Here is a 21,206-nt window from a genome sequence, read left to right as displayed (position 1 = left end):
GTTCCTGAAAACAGCAAAAGGCATGGGGAAGCCCACAAAGGTGGCAAGCCTTTGAAGCTCCCCCTTTGTGGACCCTGCCCATCCTGGGGGAGGAGGCTTGGCACCTCGTCCCAGGATGTGCATTGTTTCAGACCCCGAGAGCAGCAGGCTCTCGACCCAGAAATATGTCTGGTGGTGGCAGCTAAAAGCAGCCACTCAGCCTGGACACTAGTATTAGGTCATTTTTCAGGGGGCATCTCTAAGATGCCCTCTGTGTGCATGTTTCAATAAATCCCACACTGGCATCAGTGTGGGTTTAATGTGCTGAGAAGTTTGATATCAAACTTCTCAGTTTTCAGTGAAGCCATTATGGTACTCTGGAGCTCGTAATGACAAACTCCCGGCACCATATACTCTTAATGGCAGAACTGAACTTAAAATGTCTAAGAATTGACTTAGGGCCATATGTATGAAAGTAGAGTTTTGCGATTCTTAAATTGCGATATTCAGCTAATCACAATTTGAGAATCAAAAAATGCAATGTATGTGGGATTTGCTAATAATTTTGCGAATCCCACATATTCCTTATTTGCGAATCGCAAATTGAGATTTGCAAATAAGGAATACCTTCCCATTCATTCCTATGGGCTAGTAGGCCCATAGGAATAAATGGGAAGGCATTCTCAATTTGCGATTAGCAATTAGATAATCGCAAATTGAGAATGCATTTTTAAGGGTGCCAGGGTGTCAAAAGGACACCCTGTTGTACCCCTGAAATGTGCATGTGTGCAAATGTGGTACACATACATGCCTATAGGGCATGTTTGTGCGCCACATGGCACTTTAAAAAATGCAAAATAGTGCGTTTTTAAGTGAAATCGCAATTTATCACCAACTTGAAGTTGGTGGTAATTTGCGATTCCTTAAGGCCAAATCGCACTTTCTTTTGTGCTTCTTACATTGTACTTAAGGAATCGAATTCTGCGAATTTCAGCGTTTGCGATTGCAAAATGGCTTCATACATATGGCCCTTAGACACAGGGCTCATACACCTGTACCCTCACCACTGGTATAGTGCACCCAGCTAGAGGGGCGGCTGATCTATACCGGGGCAGTGGGTTGTAGGCATGGCACACAGGGATGTGTGCCATGTCAACTCCTCACTTTGTTCTGCACCAAAACATGCAGCCTGCAAGGTCAGTGTGTGAGTGTAAGGGTACATGGCCTCTAAGGGTGGCACAATAAGTGCTGCAGCCCTTAGAGCTTTTCCCTGGTCACAGTGCCCTGGGTACCTGTGGTTCCATTTAACAGGGGCTGACCTGTGGCCAGAGAGTGCCAATTGGGTTTTGTCTTCAATGCAGTTTTAGGGAAAGAACATAGGCCCTGAGAATCTGATTAACAGGAGTCCTGGGCACACTCAGTCAAAGTACATCAGCAGTTTGGGAAAAAGTGGAGGCAACCATGCAGAAAGAGGGCCCTTTCTCACAATATGGCTTCACTGGAACTCTTAACGCATTGACTACGTATGTGGACAACACCTCAGCTTTCTGAATATTGTAATTCCCTGAGGGAGGTCCTGAGATCAGTGGTACTAAAAAACTACAGTGGTTCAAACATATAGCAAGTTGGTGTAAATCACTGGGTATGTTGGAAACATGGGAACATCCAGAGAGGACAATCAAAGGGGATCTACCTAGATTGAAAGCTAGGTACTGAGCGTTTGTGGGAGAGCACTACGTTGCTAGACTAGTAAATGGCCACTTATCAACACAATTTTTAAGTGTCAAGCTATGCCCCAGATTAGAACACTTTCTGGATCAAATCACACCCCCACTTGCTCAATGTATATACGCTAGATTTAGGTATGGCAATCTACTCCTAAGGTTCCCCAGTAACCAGGCTGCTGGGTTATTACCAGAACTATGTCCTGCCTATGCTAGAGTACAAGAGATGGAAGAACATGTACTCTTTTTACGCAGGAGGTGGATACAACCGATCTGCTTAAGCCTTAGAGTCAGGCAATACCATGTTGCATACAGAATCCTAAAAACAGATACATTCGGGCCAATGGTTTTTGCAGTTAGGCGCTTCTTATTCTTCTTCTGGATTAACCATCAGAAGTTTTTAACCTAGGTTGGAATGGCAGCTTTCATCAGAATTGAATTTTCGTGATTGTGGAAATGTTGGCTACTGGAACAAATAAACTGTGTTTTGTACATAAGAATACATTTCAATATGTTTTTAAGTGGAGTTGCTTCTAATTGGAAGGTTATTTAACTAGAAGCTAGTCTGTTTTAATGTTTTTACTCCTGTTTTTCTTACAGTTCATTTTTATACGTAATCTAAGAACTCTATTCTTTAGTTTTTGAGACTGTAAAATGATGGATTTTTTTATACTTTGATTGTTTAAAGCAAAAAAAAACGAATACAGTTATTCGAATCCTATTTAAGGATAGAGGATACCTGTCCAGACTTAGGACAGTCTGGGATAGAGCCGTGGAGCAGTGGGGTATTGACTATCTTGGCCCAGAGTGAAAGTTAGGATAGTTTGATCTCATTGAAGAAATTCGATGGCAAAGGGTCACTGAAGTGGTTGGATGGTCTGAATGCTGTGAGTTTTTAGAATAGTGTTATCATGCGAGATTTCGGATAATCCCCAAGAGGCATTGTTCGTGGCACTACAAACTGGCGCAAGCGGAAGTGCCAAAGATTGGGGAGGGTGGGGGCTGATAGGTGGCAAGATCAGCAGGAGCTCCATTGCAGTCCGCAGATCATTTTCCATCTTTGTTGTCTTTTCAATGAAGAGCATTTTTTGTAGTTCGGCTGTGGACATGGTCCCAAGGGGGCGAGATTGAGTTGGCAGTTTGATTAAAGCTCAACAATTTCGAAAAGTTTTCTGTCGATTTTTTGCTTGCTCAAGTTGGTTTATGGAATAGTTAGCTTTACAGATTATAATGCGTTTGTTATAGATGTTCCTTAATGATCGCAGATGTTTGACATGTTCATGAGACGTCGAGGATCTCCAAAATCTTTTCGCTAGTCTCAAGTTTCTTCTTTCAGTGTTTATATACTACCGTTGTACCATGGTTTGGGGACTTTGGAAGATGAACAATTGTTACTTACCTGTAAACAGGTGGTTCTCCAGTATTGGTGTCTTTCATAGATTCACATGCTTCAATATTCCCCGTCGTCGAAGTGGGAGTCCAACGGTAAATAAAAATAGCAATAATGCTAAATATATATAAATATATATAAAATATAAGTACACATAATCCATGATAAAGAATAGGAAACATAATAGAAACCTCAAAAAACGATCAGAAGTTCAAGCCCTCAGATTTTCGTAGCACAAGTAACAAAGAGCGCATGAGGAGAAGAGAGCCTCTGAGGGGAGGAGGGTGGGTCGCATGTGAATCTATGAAAGACACCAATACTGGAGAACCACCTAGTAACAATTGTTCTTCTCCAGTATTAGGGGTGTCTTTCATAGATTCACATGCTTGAATAGAATAGAAAGCAGTAGCCTCCGAGAACGCGTCAGGTCTCCGGGTCGTTGAAGGACCCGGAGACCTGACGCCACTGCAAGTCCAGTTCTTCCTGAATGGGACGGGCGCGCAACCTGCAATTTGGGATCAGTGCGATACAAGATGAAGCCATTCCCAAGAATGATTTTAACGTTCGAACAGAAACGGACTGTTTTCTTCGAAGGAGGGAGAGCAGACGAAGGATCTTGTGACGTCGCTCGTTGGAGACAAACGCTTTTGAGAGCTTCGTGTCTAGGATCGCTCCCAAGAAGGATCTGGTCTGCAGAGGTGCAAACTGTGACTTTTCGACGTTGATGGTCAACCCCAGAGACTGAAACACCTGCTGGCAAAGGCGAGTGTCCTGACATAGCTGATGGTGGGATTGAGACTTTAGAAGGCAATCGTCCAAATATGGAAAGATTTTAACGTCTTGTAGACGCAGGTGAGCCACCACAGGGGCCAGTACCTTCGTGAACACACGAGGAGCTGATCGCAGCCCGAAGGGCAGAACTTTGAACTGAAAACGCATTGGCCCCACCTTGAAACGCAGGTACTGGCGATGTTGTTGCATAATCGGGACATGAAAGTATGCGTCTTGAAGGTCTATGGTGGTCATGAAATCCTCGCTGGATAGAAGACGCAAGATTTCCAGTAACGTCAGCATGCGGAACGATTGGGACTTTAGTAACTGGTTGAGAGCCCTCAAATCCAGAATGGGTCCCCAATCTCCGTTCTTCTTGAGTATGAGGAAGAATCGAGAGTAAAACCCCTCTCCTCCTTGATGTTTCGGGACCACTTCGACTGCACCCTTTAACACAAGAAGACGAACCTGATGGTAAAGCTCCTCGAGGTGTGGAGGAGGCGGGCCACGAGGTGGAGTACACGGAGGAATCTCTACAAACTCTAGGGCATGACCCCGTCGTACAATGTCCAAAACCCAGCGGTTCGAGGTGATCGAGGACCACTGAGAATAAAACAGAGAGATTCAACCTCCAACACTTTGATGGTGAGAAAAGTCATTGGCGCTTAGAGTTGGATCCCCGGTAAGAGGACTTTCCTCCGTAAGGCCTGGAGGACTGCTGGCGAGATTGGTGATTGGGAGTGTAACGTTGGCCGCTCTGATTGTATGAGCGGTATTGCTGCCCACCTCGAACGTTGGAAGAAGTGCTGCGTCCGCGCGCACCTCGAAAGGACTGCTTCCGAAATTGTAACGTGCCCAAAGACTTTGCCGTATCGGTGTCTTTCTTAATGGACTCCAGGGCGTCATCAATATGGGATCCGAATAGTGATTCCCCATGATAGGGCATGTCCATTATTTTGGATTTCTCTTCCGGCTGGAAGGATGTGGACTTTAGCCAACCTTGTTGTCGGAGTGCAGCCGCACTCGCAAGCAGACGGAATCCTGTGTTAGCAACATCGACTGCGCAGTCGATCATTTCTTCTGACGTTCTCTGTCCATAGCGAAGAATCTGTTGAGCGTCAGCCTTGGAAGCATCAGGTATGAGTTCTATCAGATCTGAAATGTCTGACCACATCTGTCGGTCATAACGTCCCAAGATGGCTAAGGCATTGGCTGCCCGAACAGATGTGGAAGCCATCGCTGAGAACTTGCGGCCAATAGCATCCAGATGTCGACCCTCTCTATCCGGAGGGGCTGTGATAGGAGCCGCTGGGTTCCGGGCTCGACGCTGTGCGGCCTGAGTCACTACCGAGTCCGGCTTGGGGTGAGAAAGCAGGCAAGCCGGAGAGCCAATCGGGGCCTTGTACTTTTTCTCAAGGCGCCGTATCTGTGCAGGTAAGGAGTTTGGAGAAGTCATGAGTTTAATTCCTTCCTTCCCAAACAAAATCGATGATAGGAATTGTGTGGGTCTGCTTATAAGGTTTGTCTTCAAAATCATAAAGGAAACAGTCCTCCTCACGTTGTGATCTTGGTAATTTGAAGCGCACAGCTGCTTATCTATTTAAAGATGGAAACTGGCGATATCTACAGGAGGTGAATCTCCAGAGTTCCCTGGCTGAGGTGAGGGCGTCTGTACCCGATAATCATCCCATTCAGCCATATCCTGGTCGCCTGCTTCATCCGAATTGTCTGGGACCTCTCCGTCCTCGCGCCCTGGGACCGCCTCATCATCCGCATCGTGCAGATAAACCGTTGGATCCTAATAGACGCCTGCACCTGAGACGAAGTTGTAGGCGGTAACACAGGCGGTCGAGAAGGTGGAGGCAGTGTTACGGGAACCGGAGATGGTGCCGGTGTACTCTGTGGCGTAGCTGGGAAACGGCGGTTGTAATCATCCAGCATATGCTGGAGATTTGAGATCATAGTTAAAGGAATGGTAGCCATAGGGACTTGGACCAGCTGTTCCTCAGATTGAGACTGTTGATCACCGTCACCTTCGTCAGAATCCGAGTCCTGACACTTAATTATTAAGTCAGATGGACTCTGTGCCGCTCCAAAGGTATCCCCTTCTTGTTCTGAGTCAGTATCAGGCTCAGATGTAGTGGCAAACATTGGAGAAGGTGGTTGCAGCTCTGGATCAGAGAGCTGATGACACAGAGCCTTATCGCGACGATGAGAAGTTTCTGAAGTCTTCAAAGGCACTAACGGCAACGAGGCAAAGGAAAGTGGTGCCACCGTCGACGGTGCCGTCGTCGTTATCGTCGACGATACTGACTCGCTCGTCGACGAAGATAGTTTTGGAGAAATCATCGTCGACGGTACGGCCGTCGACGGAATCGTCGTCGGGGCCACTGTCGACGGTCGTCCAGCTGAAGACGAGGTCGTCGACGAAGCAATCGTCGACTGAACGGTCGTCGACGCCAGTGGACCCTCTGTAGACGGAGTCTTCGTCGACGAGGCTTTGGTCGACGATGTCTTCGTTGACGAGTCCTTGGTCGACGGTATCTTCGTCGACGGGTCCTTGGTCGACGGTATCTTCGTCGACGAGATCTTGGTGGACGGAGTCGACGACGAAGATTTCTTGGAGACTCTCGTTGACGAGGATTCTTTCTTCTTCGTCGACGAGGAAATGGGAATCGTCGACGGAACTGGCTTAGCAGATAAGGCAACCCTCGTCGACGTGGATGCTGTCGACGAGACCAGCGTCAACGAAGAAAAAGCTGAGGTAGTAGTCAGCGTCGTCGTCGAGGATGTAGCAAATGCCGTTCTCGTCGTCGGAGCGCTCGTCGACGCTCCCGTCGACGGCGGAACTTTGAGAGGGGTGGAAACACCTCGAGAGGCAGCAGAAGACGCCTGAGAGCCAGGTCTCGTGGGCGTAAAGGTGGTAGAGGTGGCTGAAAACGCCCCAGGAGCTAGAGGCAAGGCCAACTTCATTTTCTTGAGGAAAGGAGATGGAACATCCTGTAAACTACCACGCTTGGATGCTGCTGAAGGAAGTTCAGAATAAAAACTTTTTGCGTCTGAAAGGACAGAATCCTTGTCTTTAAGACGTTGAAGCCAAAGGAGAAGGCGGCCTTCTCTGTCCTTCAGAGTCTTTGTAGAGAAAGTTCTACACAACTTGTAGCTGCTAGCCTCATGATCAGGGTATAAACAGTATATACACTTCTGGTGGGGGTCCTTTTCAAAAAGGCGCAGCTTCCCACAAGAAGAGCAAGGTCTAAATAAAGACTTCTTACTTGACATGTTGTGAAAAAACACTGGAACTAGATGAGTAGAAGTGAAAACTGAGCAGAGCTCAGGGAGACTCCCTTCACATGACGTGCGGTAGAAAATCTGAGGGATTGAGCTTCTGAGGAGAAGGTTCTAGAGGGTGCTGACGCCTGATTGGCTGTAATTTGGACTAACATAATGACACTAATGTGTAACAAGTAGTTTTTTCTCTTTACCATGCATTCCTATGTAGGAATCGTTTTTTGAGGTTTCTATTATGTTTCCTATTCTTTATCATGGATTATGTGTACATATATTTTATATATATTTATATATATTTAGCATTATTGCTATTTTTATTTACCGTGGGACTCCCACTTCGACGACGGGGAATATTCAAGCATGTGAATCTATGAAAGACAACCCTAATACTGGAGAAATTCTTTTAAATGTAAAGGGGGGGCTGTGTCTAGAATGCTCGTCATGGATCTTTTGCAGTGGTCAATGAGGTCGAGGAAATCGGTCATATCCTCAGGGGGGTGTAAAATGATATTACTGAGGATTGTCAGATCATCCAGGATCATGTTTCGCGGTCTTCTATGCCAGTGTTTGGGTTTTATTGGTTGTATTTTTTTTAGTACTTACAGATTCTGTGATGAGGAAGGTGATGAAGCGGTGGCGTGTCCAGTCGCCACGGACAATAGAATCAAAGTGCATGGAGATGGGTTTAACAATGATTAGAGCTAAGCTTGCTTCCTTGACGTGCATAGGGCTGTCGCATATTTGGGTTTGATTTAAGTCCATGAGGAAAGTTTTGAGGCTGTTTACAGACGGGTCATTCATGTCATTCCAGTGAAGGATAAAATCTCCAAAGAAGATTTGTGTACTGTGATGATTTGCATTAGTTGAGATAATTTCCATAAACTGTTAGATTGCCTACTAGATCTGTCTAACCTAATAATCTCATAACTAGGAGGGACTAGTAGGTTAAGGATAGGTGCAGAGGAGTCATTTAGCCAGGTTTCAGTCAGCATTAGGAGATGAGGATCATGTTCTAGGATGAAGGCAGCGATATCTGCTGTGTGTCTTACTGCAGATCTGCAATTGAGAAGCATGCATTTAAGATTCAAATTGGTGTTGGCTAGAGTTGTATGTGAGGTGGTGACTAATGTGAGTTTGTTCTCTTTTAAGGCTCTGGGATTAGCCCTGGGTTCACTGTGCGGGTCAGCTTGGATTGTCTCTATTTTACGCTTTTGTGTGTTGTCAGCGTACGTTGGGTGATAAGAGCAAGAGACTATCCTTGTCAGTCAGTGGATCATTTAGTCTAATGGGTCGAGTGGAGTCATTGGGGAGGGTGAGGTTTTCAATCTAGAGGGAAGGGAGGTCAGGATTGGTGAGAGCACAGTGAATAGGTGATGTGCTGGAGGCCTGGAGGCCTGGTGCAGTAGTTAGTGGGATGGGCGCGATTGTGATGGTTTTCAGAGGCTTGTGTGTAGGAAGCTAGGCCACCCACGTTTTGCCAGACTACTGATGCACTTCAACTTGATGTGCCCTAGGTCCCTGCCAATCAGGTTCCCATGGCCTGTGTTCTTTCACAAAACTGTACCTTGTGCCCCCAATTGGCTCCTCCCTGGCCACATGGCAGTCCCTTGTAAAAAGTACCATGGGTACAAAGGGCACTGTGGCCAGGGAGGGCCTGTAAGGGCTGCAGCACTCATTGGGCCACCCTTAGAGGCCCTGTACCTTTACACACACACACAAACTGCCATTGCAGGCTGCGTGTTTTGGTGAAGAACAGAGTGAAGAGTTGACATGGTACACATCCCTGTGTGTCATGCCTACAACCCATTGCCCTAGCATAGGTTAGCCACCCCTCTAGCTGGGTGCACAATGTGAGAAGTTGGCCCGATATGCAGTGTTCGCTATTCTAGCGACCACTATGCATCGGTCCAAACGACCCTTATGGTGATTGGTTGTAAGTCAACCTTAGACCAGCTATCCTAGTAGCGTGGATACGAGCAGTCTTCGGGCTAAACTCTAGAGGGCGTGTTAAGCCAGCTGTTATACCATCACATACCCCTTGAATACCAAGTGAAAGGACACCACACAAGTGTTATGAAAAATAAACAGTATATTTATTTAGAATCACAACAGCCCTGTACTCTTTATGAGGACAGGGTACTAAGCACAGAACAAAACTCTTAGGAAAATACTTCAAGTGCACAATTAAAACAAGTGCCCGAGGGCACGGAAGTTCTAGTGGTCTCGGGCGGACCCGATAAGGCAAGTCGGAAGCGAGGGACTCGGGACCCTTAAGAAAGGAGGCTATGCAGGCACCGTAATGCCGAAGTTACCTAGCCACAAGGGCTGCGGCTGCACAAGTCTTACAGGCGTCGGGGATCTTTGCTGACGAGCCAGGAGCCGGAAGAAAAGGAGTTGCTGGCCGGCGACCAGTGATGAATAGTTCGTAGAGATCCAAGCCTGGATCAGAGATCGATGATACCTGAAAGCAGAGGGGACCAAGTTCGTACTACTAGCCAGTAGTCAGAGAATACCAGGAAGGCACCGGATGGCCGTCACCTCGACTAGGTGAGTGGGCGACGCTAGGCTCTGCAGTCTCACGGACCAGGAGGCGTTGTCGGCGACCAGGATGGAGGTGCGAGCTGTCCCACGAAGGTTGATGCTGTCGGCGTCGCTGGGCCCAGGATTGGGGCAACAAGCCTTGGCAGATTTCAGGGCCACGTGGTGGGCCTAAAATGGCGTCTTGAGTGGACCAGGAGGGTCCGGGGTGCTCCTCTCGTAAAAAGGAGCAGAAGGCTAGTCTGGAGCAACCAGACCAGCAACGTTGGTTGTCGTTCGTCGTCAAAGGGTCACAAGCCAGCGGCTAGTGATCGGACAACGTGCTGAGCAGCGGCAGAAGGGCCCCACGCAGATCGTGGAGATGCTGGGAGACTGCACTTCGGTGCTGGAGCTGCTCAGGGTCGGGGCTTCTCGGACCCCAGAGCACTCACCAGAGAATTACTTCGGTGGTCGTGCTGATTTAAGAAAGCGTGCAGGTTCTGATGATGGCCGGTCCCTCGAGGTCTCGTCGCACCCACAGATCTCAGCTGAGCTGACGATGTGGGTAGAGGTCAGAGGTGCCAGGGAAGCCGGTTCTCGTCGAGCTGGGTCGTCGGATTCCTGAGGAAGGACTTGCAGCAAACCGCAGAGTTCTTAGATGGTGCCCGCTGGTGCAGGGTGACTACTCCTTAGCCACAAGGGAGAAATCTTAAGAAGAGTCTCGAAGTCCTTTCGTAGAAAGTATTCTTGATTCAAAGATGATCTAATTTGGAAGGGTCCCCGCTCCGGCCTTTATCCTAAAGAAAGAGGCGGGTACATGACTAGGTCCTGCCCTAGGGGTGGGACCAGGAAGGGGGGTAGTTACACCCCTCTCCCCTGCCGGACTTTCCCCAGGTCAGGGGCTGCGCGCCCCTGGAACTGGTTCTGACCGGCAGATGCGTAGTGAGCACCGGGGTGCCACTCCGCAGTCACCTTCCTGCAAAGCCCTACCTACCCAGAATACACAAAACCCTGTCTGGGACGGTGCGAACACCGCCCCTGACAGGAAACCCTTTGTCCAAGCTCTCCTCGCTGGAAGGACTCCCAGCAGCAGGAGGTCAGACTCGTGTCTGTGGTGGCAGCGTCCATTTTGTGGAGCTGAGGCTTCAGTTAACTTTAACCAGGGTTCACAGTTACATACATGTCGTGTCCCTCTAGAAGGGCGGAATGCTAACCTCGTCGCCAGAATTGGTGAGGGGGCAGCATCCCGATTCGTATGACACCTTACTCGACATGTCTTGATAACGCTATACCGAAGTTACCGATATGATACGCGTTATCATGGAACAGCCATTGGGTCTTGGTTCCGCAAGCTGCAACCGGGCTCGGCTCGTGCCAGAGCCCAATTCACACGGTTCCACGCACTCTGCCTTCAGGATTGTCAAGGCCTGCCATAGGAGTGGCTGATAGGAACTCGGGTGTCCATTTTGGGGTTAGATATAGGGATACTATACCTACAGCAACGGGCGAGTACGCCACGTTGCCCCAGCTGTCGTGCAGCCAGTTGTGTCAGATTTAGATGGCCATCCAGGGGTGGCATAATGCATGCTTCAGCCCCTGGTAGGCCCTGGGTGCACCGATGCCCTGAGTTACAGGGTCTGACAAGGTGGCCCAGTCCCAATTGGAAATGTACCTAAGGCACATGGAATCCATTTTAGAGAGAGAGCAGTAGGCCTGGGGCCCTGATTGGCAGGGCCCCAGGTCAACTAAGTCGGAAAACCAGCAAAACACCAGGCAAAAAAGTTGGGGGTAACCATAGTCAGGTATCTACCTTCCTACACAACCCCCCCCCCCCCCCCAAACGAAAGGAGATAAGGCTATCCTTGACCAGGTAAGCCTATATTGCCTGAGTGGCCATATGAGGTGGTACATGCACTGGCATGGTTACCCCCTATATCATGGTCCACTAAGCAACCCCTCACCCTAAGGGTATCTGAGGGTCTCCACCATAGGGAATCACTACCTGTGGTGTGCTTTGGCAAAGTAAAAGGCTGGTGTGGGAATGGAGTACTGAAGTGAGACTCCACTACGGTTGGGCTCAACTTCCTCCAATCACTATCCACCATATGCGCCTTTCTTTCCGGTACTGAGTTGCTATGAGCTCTCAGGGTCAACCTCTGGCTACCTAAAGCTGGAGGCTGAGTCCCTCTGTTTGGCTTAGTGGACGGACAGGTCAGGTTTGGGGGTTTTAGGCCCCAGGTTTGGCTGTGCCCAGCAGTGTCCAGCTGTGGGAGTTCCCTAACTAAGTTTAAGGGGGTTCCCTCAGGAGTTTGTTTTATTTTCACTTGGCTAGGGCTACTAGCTTCAGTGATCCTAATCTGCTGATTGGGAAATTCTTTTGGACAGGGGGCCCTTTGGGGTCCACCACTGGCCTCCCTGACCTCTACAGGCCTGGGCTGACTGTGGCAGGGTAGAGAGGGGCAGGTTACCTGCTCCAGACCGGGTCCCACCTGGGAAGGTTCCACTGTCATCAGGGGCTCTGCCAGGCTAGGCCTGACTACCTCTGGGGCAGTTCCTTCACCAGGGGTAGAGTCAGTTCCCTGAGGAGGCTGGCTCTCACCTAGTGTCTGGGAGGGGGAAGACTTTTCTTCCTCCTCAATGCTCTCTGTTTGAGTGGAGTGATCCATTGTTTCAGGCTTCACAACACTATTATCGGTCTGAGTTTGAGCTGTGGCCATCACAACTCCACCAACCTTTTCAGGAAGGGACTCAGTTTGGGCTGTGACCATCACAGCCTTGCCAACCTGTTCAGGAAAGGCATCTTTCTGGGATAGGGCTGCGACTGGCACAGCCCTCCTGACCTGTTCGGGGAGGACTTCTGGGATTGGGGCCGTGGCTATCACTGGCCCACTACCCTTACCATGGAGGTTTACCATTCTAAAATGGGTTTCTTGTTCTACCTCAGCCCAGGCTGAGGTCTCTAAATCATTCCCCAGTAGGCAATCTACAGGCAAGTTTGGGGACACTGCCACTCTCTTGTGGCCAGTGACACCTCCCCAGCTGAGATTTACCACTGCTATGGGATGATCTCTCTGCACTCCATCAATGTTCACTACCTGGTATGTGGCACCAGGCATAAGTTGCCTTTAGGGGACTAGGCTCTCAGCCACCATGGTGATGCTAGCCCCTGTGTCAAGTAGGCGTCAACTTTTGAACCATTGATGAGGGGCTCCTGTCTGTACCTGCCCAAAGTGTTGGGACAGGCTGTGAAGTTGGCAAACCCCATGCCAGTCTCACAGACAAGAGTATCTAAGTCCGGGGACCTGGTTAGGCCAGAGTCCCCAGGTACTCCCAAACAAAATGCACCCAGATTCTTGGGGGCACTCCCACCACCTGGGGGATTACTACTAGTAGTAACAGGAGGCTGGGAAGCTTTATTTGGGGGTATGTTCTCCTTATTGTTGTTGGCCTTGGGACAACTGCTGTCAGTTTTGTAATGGCCCACCTGTTTGCAGGTGTGACAATAAGGTTTCTTTTGGGTTTTGGGAGAAGTTGGGGACCCACCCTTTTCAGAGGAATTTTGGGGCCCTGTGGTTTGATCAGAAGATTTATTCCCACCCTTCTCTTGAGGCTTGGTCGATTCCTTCTTTTGGTCACCACCCTGGTTCTTCAGCCTGACCCTGGTTCTGACCCATTTGTCCGCCCTCTTACCCAATTCTTGTGGAGAGGTCAGATCAGAGTCTACCAGGTGCTGGTGTAATAACTGGTTCTGACAATTACTTAAGATTTGCTCTCTCATAATTAGATTGTACAATCCTTTAAAATCAGTAACCTTACTTCCCAGTAGCCAGCCTTCAAAAGCCTTAGTGGCACAATCGACAAAGTCAGACCAGTCCTGAGACTGAGTTTTCTGGGTATACCTGAACAGCAACCTGTACTGCTCAGTGGTTAGGCCGAACCCATCAATCAGTGTGTTCTTCAGGACCTGGTAATTGATAGCATCCTCGACTCTAGTAGTGAGGAGCTTATCTCTACCTTTAACTTCAAAGGAGAGCCACAAGATAGCTGCCCACTGACTCTGGGGGACGCACTGTACAGTGCAGGCCCGCTCCAAAGCAGTAATCCATTTGTGGATGTCGTCCCCTTGCTTGAAGGGGGGGCACTATCTTATTCAGGTGCTTAGTGTCTAAACTCCTGGGTTCCCGTGGGGGAATGCTGCCACCAGTGGGAATTGTCCCACTCAATTCCTGCTCTCTAGCAAAGGCGAGTCTTTCTTTGGCTAGGGCCAGTTCTTCCCTTTCGATCCGCAGATTGACTTCCCGCTCCTTCGCTTCGTACACTCTCCTCTGAGGGGATGTCATCCCTCTTCGAGCAGAGCCTCGAGAGCCATTGGTTCGAGCGGATCTGTTAGAACCTCTCGACAGAGACCTAACTCGTCCACTCCCAATGTTAAGCTGGCCTGAGAGGGGCCCCAGGGGTCTCCTAGTACCATTCTCGTGCCGGCTTAAGTTGTCCCTAGTTAGCTGGCTAACCACTACTGGACCTTTGTCTGCCTCGTCCCCAGATGTCTCTAGATCCTCATCCTCTTCTTCACCTTCTGCGGAGAGATGGATAAGGTCAGGGTCACCTTGGGTTCCCTCGAGGGGGGGCATATCCACTTCTGGATGAGAAGGGTCGGCGTTACCTGCCCTCCTTGCATCATAAGTCTCCAAGAGACCAATCAGAAACGGAATGGTAGGGTTTGCACCCTGTTTTAACTTCCGAGATGTACAGATCTGTCGCATCTCTTGGAAGCTAAGTGCAGCATATCTGGAGGTGACCTGTGGAAGGTCGACTGACACAAGGGGAGACTCAGAGTTTCCTCCTTTGTCTGACATGCTGCTTCTAGTGTGGTGTAAGTGATGCACCTACCTACACTATGGGTTTACCTACTGATCCCTTGCTAAGAGTTGTAGTCAAGGTGTGCTAGGCCTTGAGGAGCTACAACAGCTGGTTCAGAAGAACTCAGAGTATTCTAAGCTAAGTTATATGTACCTGAAGTACTTATGCTATCTTTCACAAGATATTCTTAGGATACGCATGGTAAAACAACAGCAAGCTCAAATCCCAACCGCTGCTCACCAATGTGAGAAGTTGGCCCGATATGCAGCGTTCGCTATTCTAGCGACCACTATGCATCGGTCCAAACTACCCTTATGGTGATTGGTTGTAAGTCAACCTTAGACCAGCTATCCTAGTAGCGTGGATACGAGCAGTCTTCGGGCTAAACTCTAGAGGGCACGTTAAGCCAGCTGTTATACCATCACATACCCCTTGAATACCAAGTGAAAGGACACCACACAAGTGTTATGAAAAATAAACAGTATATTTATTTAGAATCACAACAGCCCTGTACTCTTTATGAGGACAGGGTACTAAGCACAGAACAAAACTCTTAGGAAAATACTTCAAGTGCACAATTAAAACAAGTGCCCGAGGGCACGGAAGTTCTAGTGGTCTCGGGCGGACCCGATAAGGCAAGTCGGAAGCGAGGGACTCGGGACCCTTAAGTAAGGAGGCTATGCAGGCACCGTAATGCCGAAGTTACCTAGCCACGAGGGCTGCGGCTGCACAAGTCTTATAGGCGTCGGGGATCTTCGCTGACGAGCCAGGAGCCGGAAGAAAAGGAGTTGCTGGCCGGCGACCAGTGATGAATAGTTCGTAGAGATCCAAGCCTGGATCAGAGATCGATGATACCTGAAACCAAGGGGTACCAGGAAGGCACCGGATGGCCGTCACCTCGACTAGGTGAGTGGGCGACGCTAGGCTCTGCAGTCTCACGGACCAGGAGGCGTTGTCGGCGACCAGGATGGAGGTGCGAGCTGTCCCACGAAGGTTGATGCTGTCGGCGTCGCTGGGCCCAGGATTGGGGCAACAAGCCTTGGCAGATTTCAGGGCCACGTGGTGGGCCTAAAATGGCGTCTTGAGTGGACCAGGAGGGTCCGGGGTGCTCCTCTCGTAAAAAGGAGAAGAAGGCTAGTCTGGAGCAACCAGACCAGCAACGTTGGTTGTCGTTCGTCGTCAAAGGGTCACAAGCCAGCGGCTAGTGATCGGACAACGTGCTGAGCAGCGGCAGAAGGGCCCCACGCAGATCGTGGAGATGCTGGGAGACTGCACTTCGGTGCTGGAGCTGATCAGGGTCGGGGCTTCTCGGACCCCAGAGCACTCACCAGAGAATTCCTTCGGTGGTCGTGCTGATTTAAGAAAGCGTGCAGGTTCTGATGATGGCCGGTCCCTCGAGGTCTCGTCGCACCCACAGATCTCAGCTGAGCTGACGATGTGGGTAGAGGTCAGAGGTGCCAGGGAAGCCGGTTCTCGTCGAGCTGGGTCGTCGGATTCCTGAGGAAGGACTTGCAGCAAACCGCAGAGTTCTTAGATGGTGCCCGCTGGTGCAGGGTGACTACTCCTTAGCCACAAGGGAGAAATCTTGAGAAGAGTCTCGAAGTCCTTTCGTAGAAAGTATTCTTGATTCAAAGATGATCTAATTTGGAAGGGTCCCCGCTCCGGCCTTTATCCTAAAGATAGGGGCGGGTACATGACTAGGTCCTGCCCTAGGGGTGGGACCAGGAAGGGGGGTAGTTACACCCCTCTCCCCTGCCGGACTTTCCCCAGGTCAGGGGCTGCACGCCCCTTGAACTGGTTCTGACCGGCAGATGCGTAGTGAGCACCGGGGTGCCACTCCGCAGTCACCTTCCTGCAAAGCCCTACCTACCCAGAATACACAAAACCCTGTCTGGGACGGTGCGAACACCGCCCCTGACAGGAAACCCTTTGTCCAAGCTCTCCTCGCTGGAAGGACTCCCAGCAGCAGGAGGTCAGACTCGTGTCTGTGGTGGCAGCGTCCATTTTGTGGAGCTGAGGCTTCAGTTAACTTTAACCGGGGTTCACAGTTACATACATGTTGTGTCCCTCTAGAAGGGCGGAATGCTAACCTCGTCGCCAGAATTGGTGAGGGGGCAGCATCCCGATTCGTATGACACCTTACTCGACAAGTCTTGATAACGCTATACCGAAGTTACCGATATGATACGCGTTATCATGGAACAGCCATTGGGTCTTGGTTCCGCAAGCTGCAACCGGGCTCGGCTCGTGCCAGAGCCCAATTCACACGGTCCACGCACTCTGCCTTCAGGATTGTCAAGGCCTGCCATAGGAGTGGCTGATAGGAACTCGGGTGTCCATTTTGGGGTTAGATATAGGGATACTATACCTACAGCAACGGGCGAGTACGCCACGTTGCCCCAGCTGTCGTGCAGCCAGTTGTGTCAGATTTAGATGGCCATCCAGGGGTGGCATAATGCATGCTTCAGCCCCTGGTAGGCCCTGGGTACACCGATGCCCTGAGTTACAGGGTCTGACAAGGTGGCCCAGTCCCAATTGGAAATGTACCTAAGGCACATGGAATCCATTTTAGAGAGAGAGCAGTAGGCCTGGGGCCCTGATTGGCAGGGCCCCAGGTCAACTAAGTCGGAAAACCAGCAAAACACCAGGCAAAAAAGTTGGGGGTAACCATAGTCACAATACCAGTGGTGATGGTACAGGTGCATGAGCCCTGTACCCCTACAGTCTATACCAATTCTCAGACATTGTAAGTGCACTCTCAGCCAGGCGTATCTCTTTAAGCTACTTCTTGAGCAAAGCTCTATAATTGCTATGTCAGTGGGACCTAATGCGGACTTCAGGAATGTACCTTTCCTCCTGAGTAACAGTCTTATCTTTTCTTGTACTGTCTGGGAGATGCTGCATGAGCTCCTCTGTCTCCTCCCATTTTTGGTGGTTGTATCTATTTATCAGTGCTTTTGATTCGTAATGTGGCACTCCATGGCAGCCACCATCTCCATTTTCATTCCTACCATTTTCATATTCTTGCTCTCCTTATCCAGTGGAGGGACCAATATTGTGGGTGTGCTACATCTCTTCCAGGTAGTAACAACGATGGAGCCAGATGCTGCATTCTCTTTAATGCAAATCAGGTACTTAGAAGAGTGAATATTTCTTGTCTATTCTTGGTGTCACTGCCTTAGGGGCTGCGGGGTCTTTCAAAACTTCATGGCCCTGGTTAATAATGCTGAGCATCATTGTAGAAACAGATTCTTGCTTAGTGAGGGTAGAAGTGTCTTGAGTAGAAAGCATAACTACATGCTATTCCTCCAGGTGTACCTCGTAGGTGCTAGCTGCTCCTTTGGTTAGAGCGTTAGATTACATTGGTAGGTCATCAGGAAATGAGAGCCAAGAGATGTGACTCAACCCTTTCCTCGGGGGAAAATGGGTGTCTAGATCCTGCTTCATTGAAAGGAAACCTGAAGCACGCCCTTTTTGTTTATGTTCTATTTGTAAATTCATCCATTAATCAAGTTTGGCGCGCATACACACTTTGAACGCTCCGCTCCGAATGCGCAAAATAAATTCATTGCAAGGTGGTGACACGAACTTCTCGTGTCATGAAAAGATAGCACAGCCTGATTCACGTTTGTGATCAAATATCCACGTACTCAGTACTGTTTGTCACATTCATCCAGTTTATTTGACAATTTTCTTCATCTTGATAAATCACGCCAAAGAAACAGAGTTACATCTTTTCTCGCATCTTCGATTGCAGAAGAATTGCCCATCTGGGCTTATTCACTGGCACGTATACATACTCCGTTGCTCCACCACAATAAATTTACCCAATGCATTTCGGTCTTTAAATGACCTTCTTCAGGAGTATCTACGATGTTTAAAAAAAATAGATCAGTCCCATGAGATTAACATTCACTAATCTTTCTTGATGTCAAGTACATTATACGTGCCCATTATGAACCCATAAACACAATGCATAATCCTCATTATAAACATGTGAAAACTAAAAACAAACACAAGTCCCTTGTGCCCAAGCTCACCCCACCGAACAATCATGTACACCCTCCTGACAGCGAATACCATAAACCTCGTGGTTAACAAAATTTCACTGGCTTGTGCCCTTTCTAATAAAAATCTCCAAAAGCACTAACTATGCCCGTTCCCTAATCTGCCCCCATAAACTCATACTAAATTACTTGATTCCCCGATAAGTACCTGTTGGTGATTAGTGATGATACAAGCAGTCTTCTCGCCCAATAACTCTAACGCAATGCTGAACGCGATCTCCCTGCGGCTTAGTTTTTTAATTAAACACCTCCTTTCCCTCCTGTGTTCAATTAATAATGTACGGCTCCCATGCTCCACCCCTAAAGAGTTTCAACAGCGATGATTTACCACCCTCATTGGTGCCGCTCCCAATGAACTCAATGTCCCATGATACCCTTGTGACTTATCAAGATGGAGAAAATTGTCAAATAAACTAGATGAATTGTGACAAACAGTATTGAGTATGTGGATATTTGATCACAAACGTGAATCAGGCTGAGCTACCCTTTCGTGACACGAGAAGTTCGTGTCACCACCTTGCGATGTCTAGATCCTGCCACACTTCTTCTGTTTCAACCTAAAGATATGGACATGCTCCATACTGCTTCTCTTACTGCTCACTTTATAGTCAAAGACAACCTCCTATTCTTCCTCTTGGGGCTCTAGTGGTAAATTTGGGTGTGGGGGGTGAAGGGAGAAATCAGCTCTGTGAGTTCCTCTTCTTGAGGAACATCCCCTTCTCCAGAGTATTCTTAGGAAGATGGTAAATTCATTTCTTCCTCTTTATTATAGACTCCATTTTAGCCGCGAGTCAGCATTCTTTTCCCCTTTTTTTCCGAAAGAGATTTTTGCTTGGGATTGGCACTATTTTCAACTTCCAAGAGCTTCTCTCATCAGCCCCAGTTCCCCCACAGTCTTGGTCGCCTTTCGAAGTGGAGGCTGGATCCAAAGATTTACCGCCATCAGTCTCTTTTGACTTTGACTCGTAGGGTTCCTTATGTTTGTGCACCTCCCCCACCCCCTAGCTTTTGGCTTTGGTGCCATGGACTTACTCTTCCAAGACCTAGTAAACTAAGGTTTCGGCTCGACTTCACTGCAACCTCCTGAAGTGTTAACTGGTGTTTTCATGGCTCGCTGTCTTTCGATGTCTTTTTCAAAATCTTTCCCAGTTTGACCTCCATATTCAACTGAAATTAGGCATATGGGTCACAGTCCACCTTGTAGTTGTCCTACGGCAGGCAAAAAAAGCACACCTCTTGGCTATCTTTGTATGCTGACTTATGGTGGCACTTTGGGCAAAAATCGGAAAGGAGCATATTCCATACCCTTCTCTCATTCTCAGACTCACGTTTGCCTTCTCATGGGAAACACCTCTAAAACTTTCAGTATTCTGCATTCTTTAATGTTTTTTTGCTGGGCATCTGCAATACTCTAGGTTTTTCTCACATCTTCCATGTTTTTCCTTGAACTTTCATTAAAACCTTTGAGTTCTTCAGTGACTGAGGACATTTTGTTTTTAATATGGCAATCACGTACAGGAACTTCCGGACGTACATCTAATGTCACTAGAGGAAGGACTTGGCACCAAATAGTGGTCAGTAACATCCAAGTGCACACTTGCACACAAAAAAAGACGCTAAGTATTCCAGATGTAACTACTAGATTTCATAATAAAGTACAGCATATTAATCCAGAAAATATTCACAAAGGATTGTGGTAGATGTAATAATCATGTAAATCAACAACTACTTTTTAACAGGACGCTCAAACAGGGATCCTATCATACTTTCGCCTTCTTTTCAAAAACTTTTTTCACAAGCACATAAAAACACAAATCAAAGAAAGCCACTCCAGTTAGTTCATCTGATTTGGAGTTCCCTTCAGGGGTGTGGGGGAAAAACAGTATTTGAGAAACAGTTTTTGTCAGGAAAAAAAAACAGTTGTGTGGGTTTTATCATACCTTGTTGCCATCCGGGTCTGTGATACTCCCGGAAACCTGTTGTAGAGCACTTGCCACCTGTGCCCCCTGCACAAAGAACACTGCTCGCATGCGGCTGAAATGAAACTAGAGTGAAAGAAAGAAGGTGAATGAACTGTCCTACTGACAGTGGTCTTATGTCCATTGTAAGAGCTGTAGATTGCAGAGCACCTTACCTCTACAGGGTGGAATGGAACACTACAAGCACTCTGAATAGAAGACAGGATCCAATTCCTATCAAACCTCCTGCCCTGGGGGATCTAGAGTTAAAGGAGAAGACTGGTGAAAGCCGCTAAAGGCTTACAGATGTGAAAACCACAGCCATTACATATCATCTTTCACACTACCAAACCTTTCTTTAGCATATGTCCTTTTCAGGAACTATGTACAAGACAATGTGTTTCCCGATTACCTCTAACAGCCCCCCCCAGCATCTCATAAAAGCTAGCTAATGCTTCCTTTGCTCCAAGTACAATAACTCCCTCTTGACTCCTTTCCTTGAACCCTTGTATTCACTCTCATGTCTGTATTCATCTACACACACACACGCAGCAGAGATCCCTAATCAACAGGTATAATCTAACCTAGCCCAGTCTAACAAAGTCCTCTACTGTCCTATTGCAGTTGGACGCACCAGCAGACTACAATC

The 21,206-nt window shown here is 48.3% G+C and overlaps 1 protein-coding gene across 1 annotated transcript in view; it reads right to left on the bottom strand.

Annotated features, from left to right (window-relative positions):
- Nucleotides 1–21,206, bottom strand: part of LOC147691863 (nuclear RNA export factor 1-like) — a 964,523-nt gene that overhangs the window by 789,789 nt on the left and 153,528 nt on the right. Inside the window, exons 4-5 of the mRNA XM_086938137.1 lie at nt 20,734–20,817; nt 20,540–20,644 (exon numbers count right to left, since the gene is read on the bottom strand). Coding sequence (XP_086794263.1) covers nt 20,540–20,644; nt 20,734–20,817 — 189 coding nt within the window. The remainder of the gene's footprint in view (nt 1–20,539; nt 20,645–20,733; nt 20,818–21,206) is intronic.

This window comes from Lissotriton vulgaris, chromosome 9 (genome assembly GCF_964263255.1).
Source record: "Lissotriton vulgaris chromosome 9, aLisVul1.2, whole genome shotgun sequence".
Lineage (NCBI taxonomy): Eukaryota > Metazoa > Chordata > Amphibia > Caudata > Salamandridae > Lissotriton > Lissotriton vulgaris.
The sequence above is the reverse complement of the archived record's forward strand: the minus strand, read 5'-3'. Positions and strand labels throughout refer to the sequence as shown.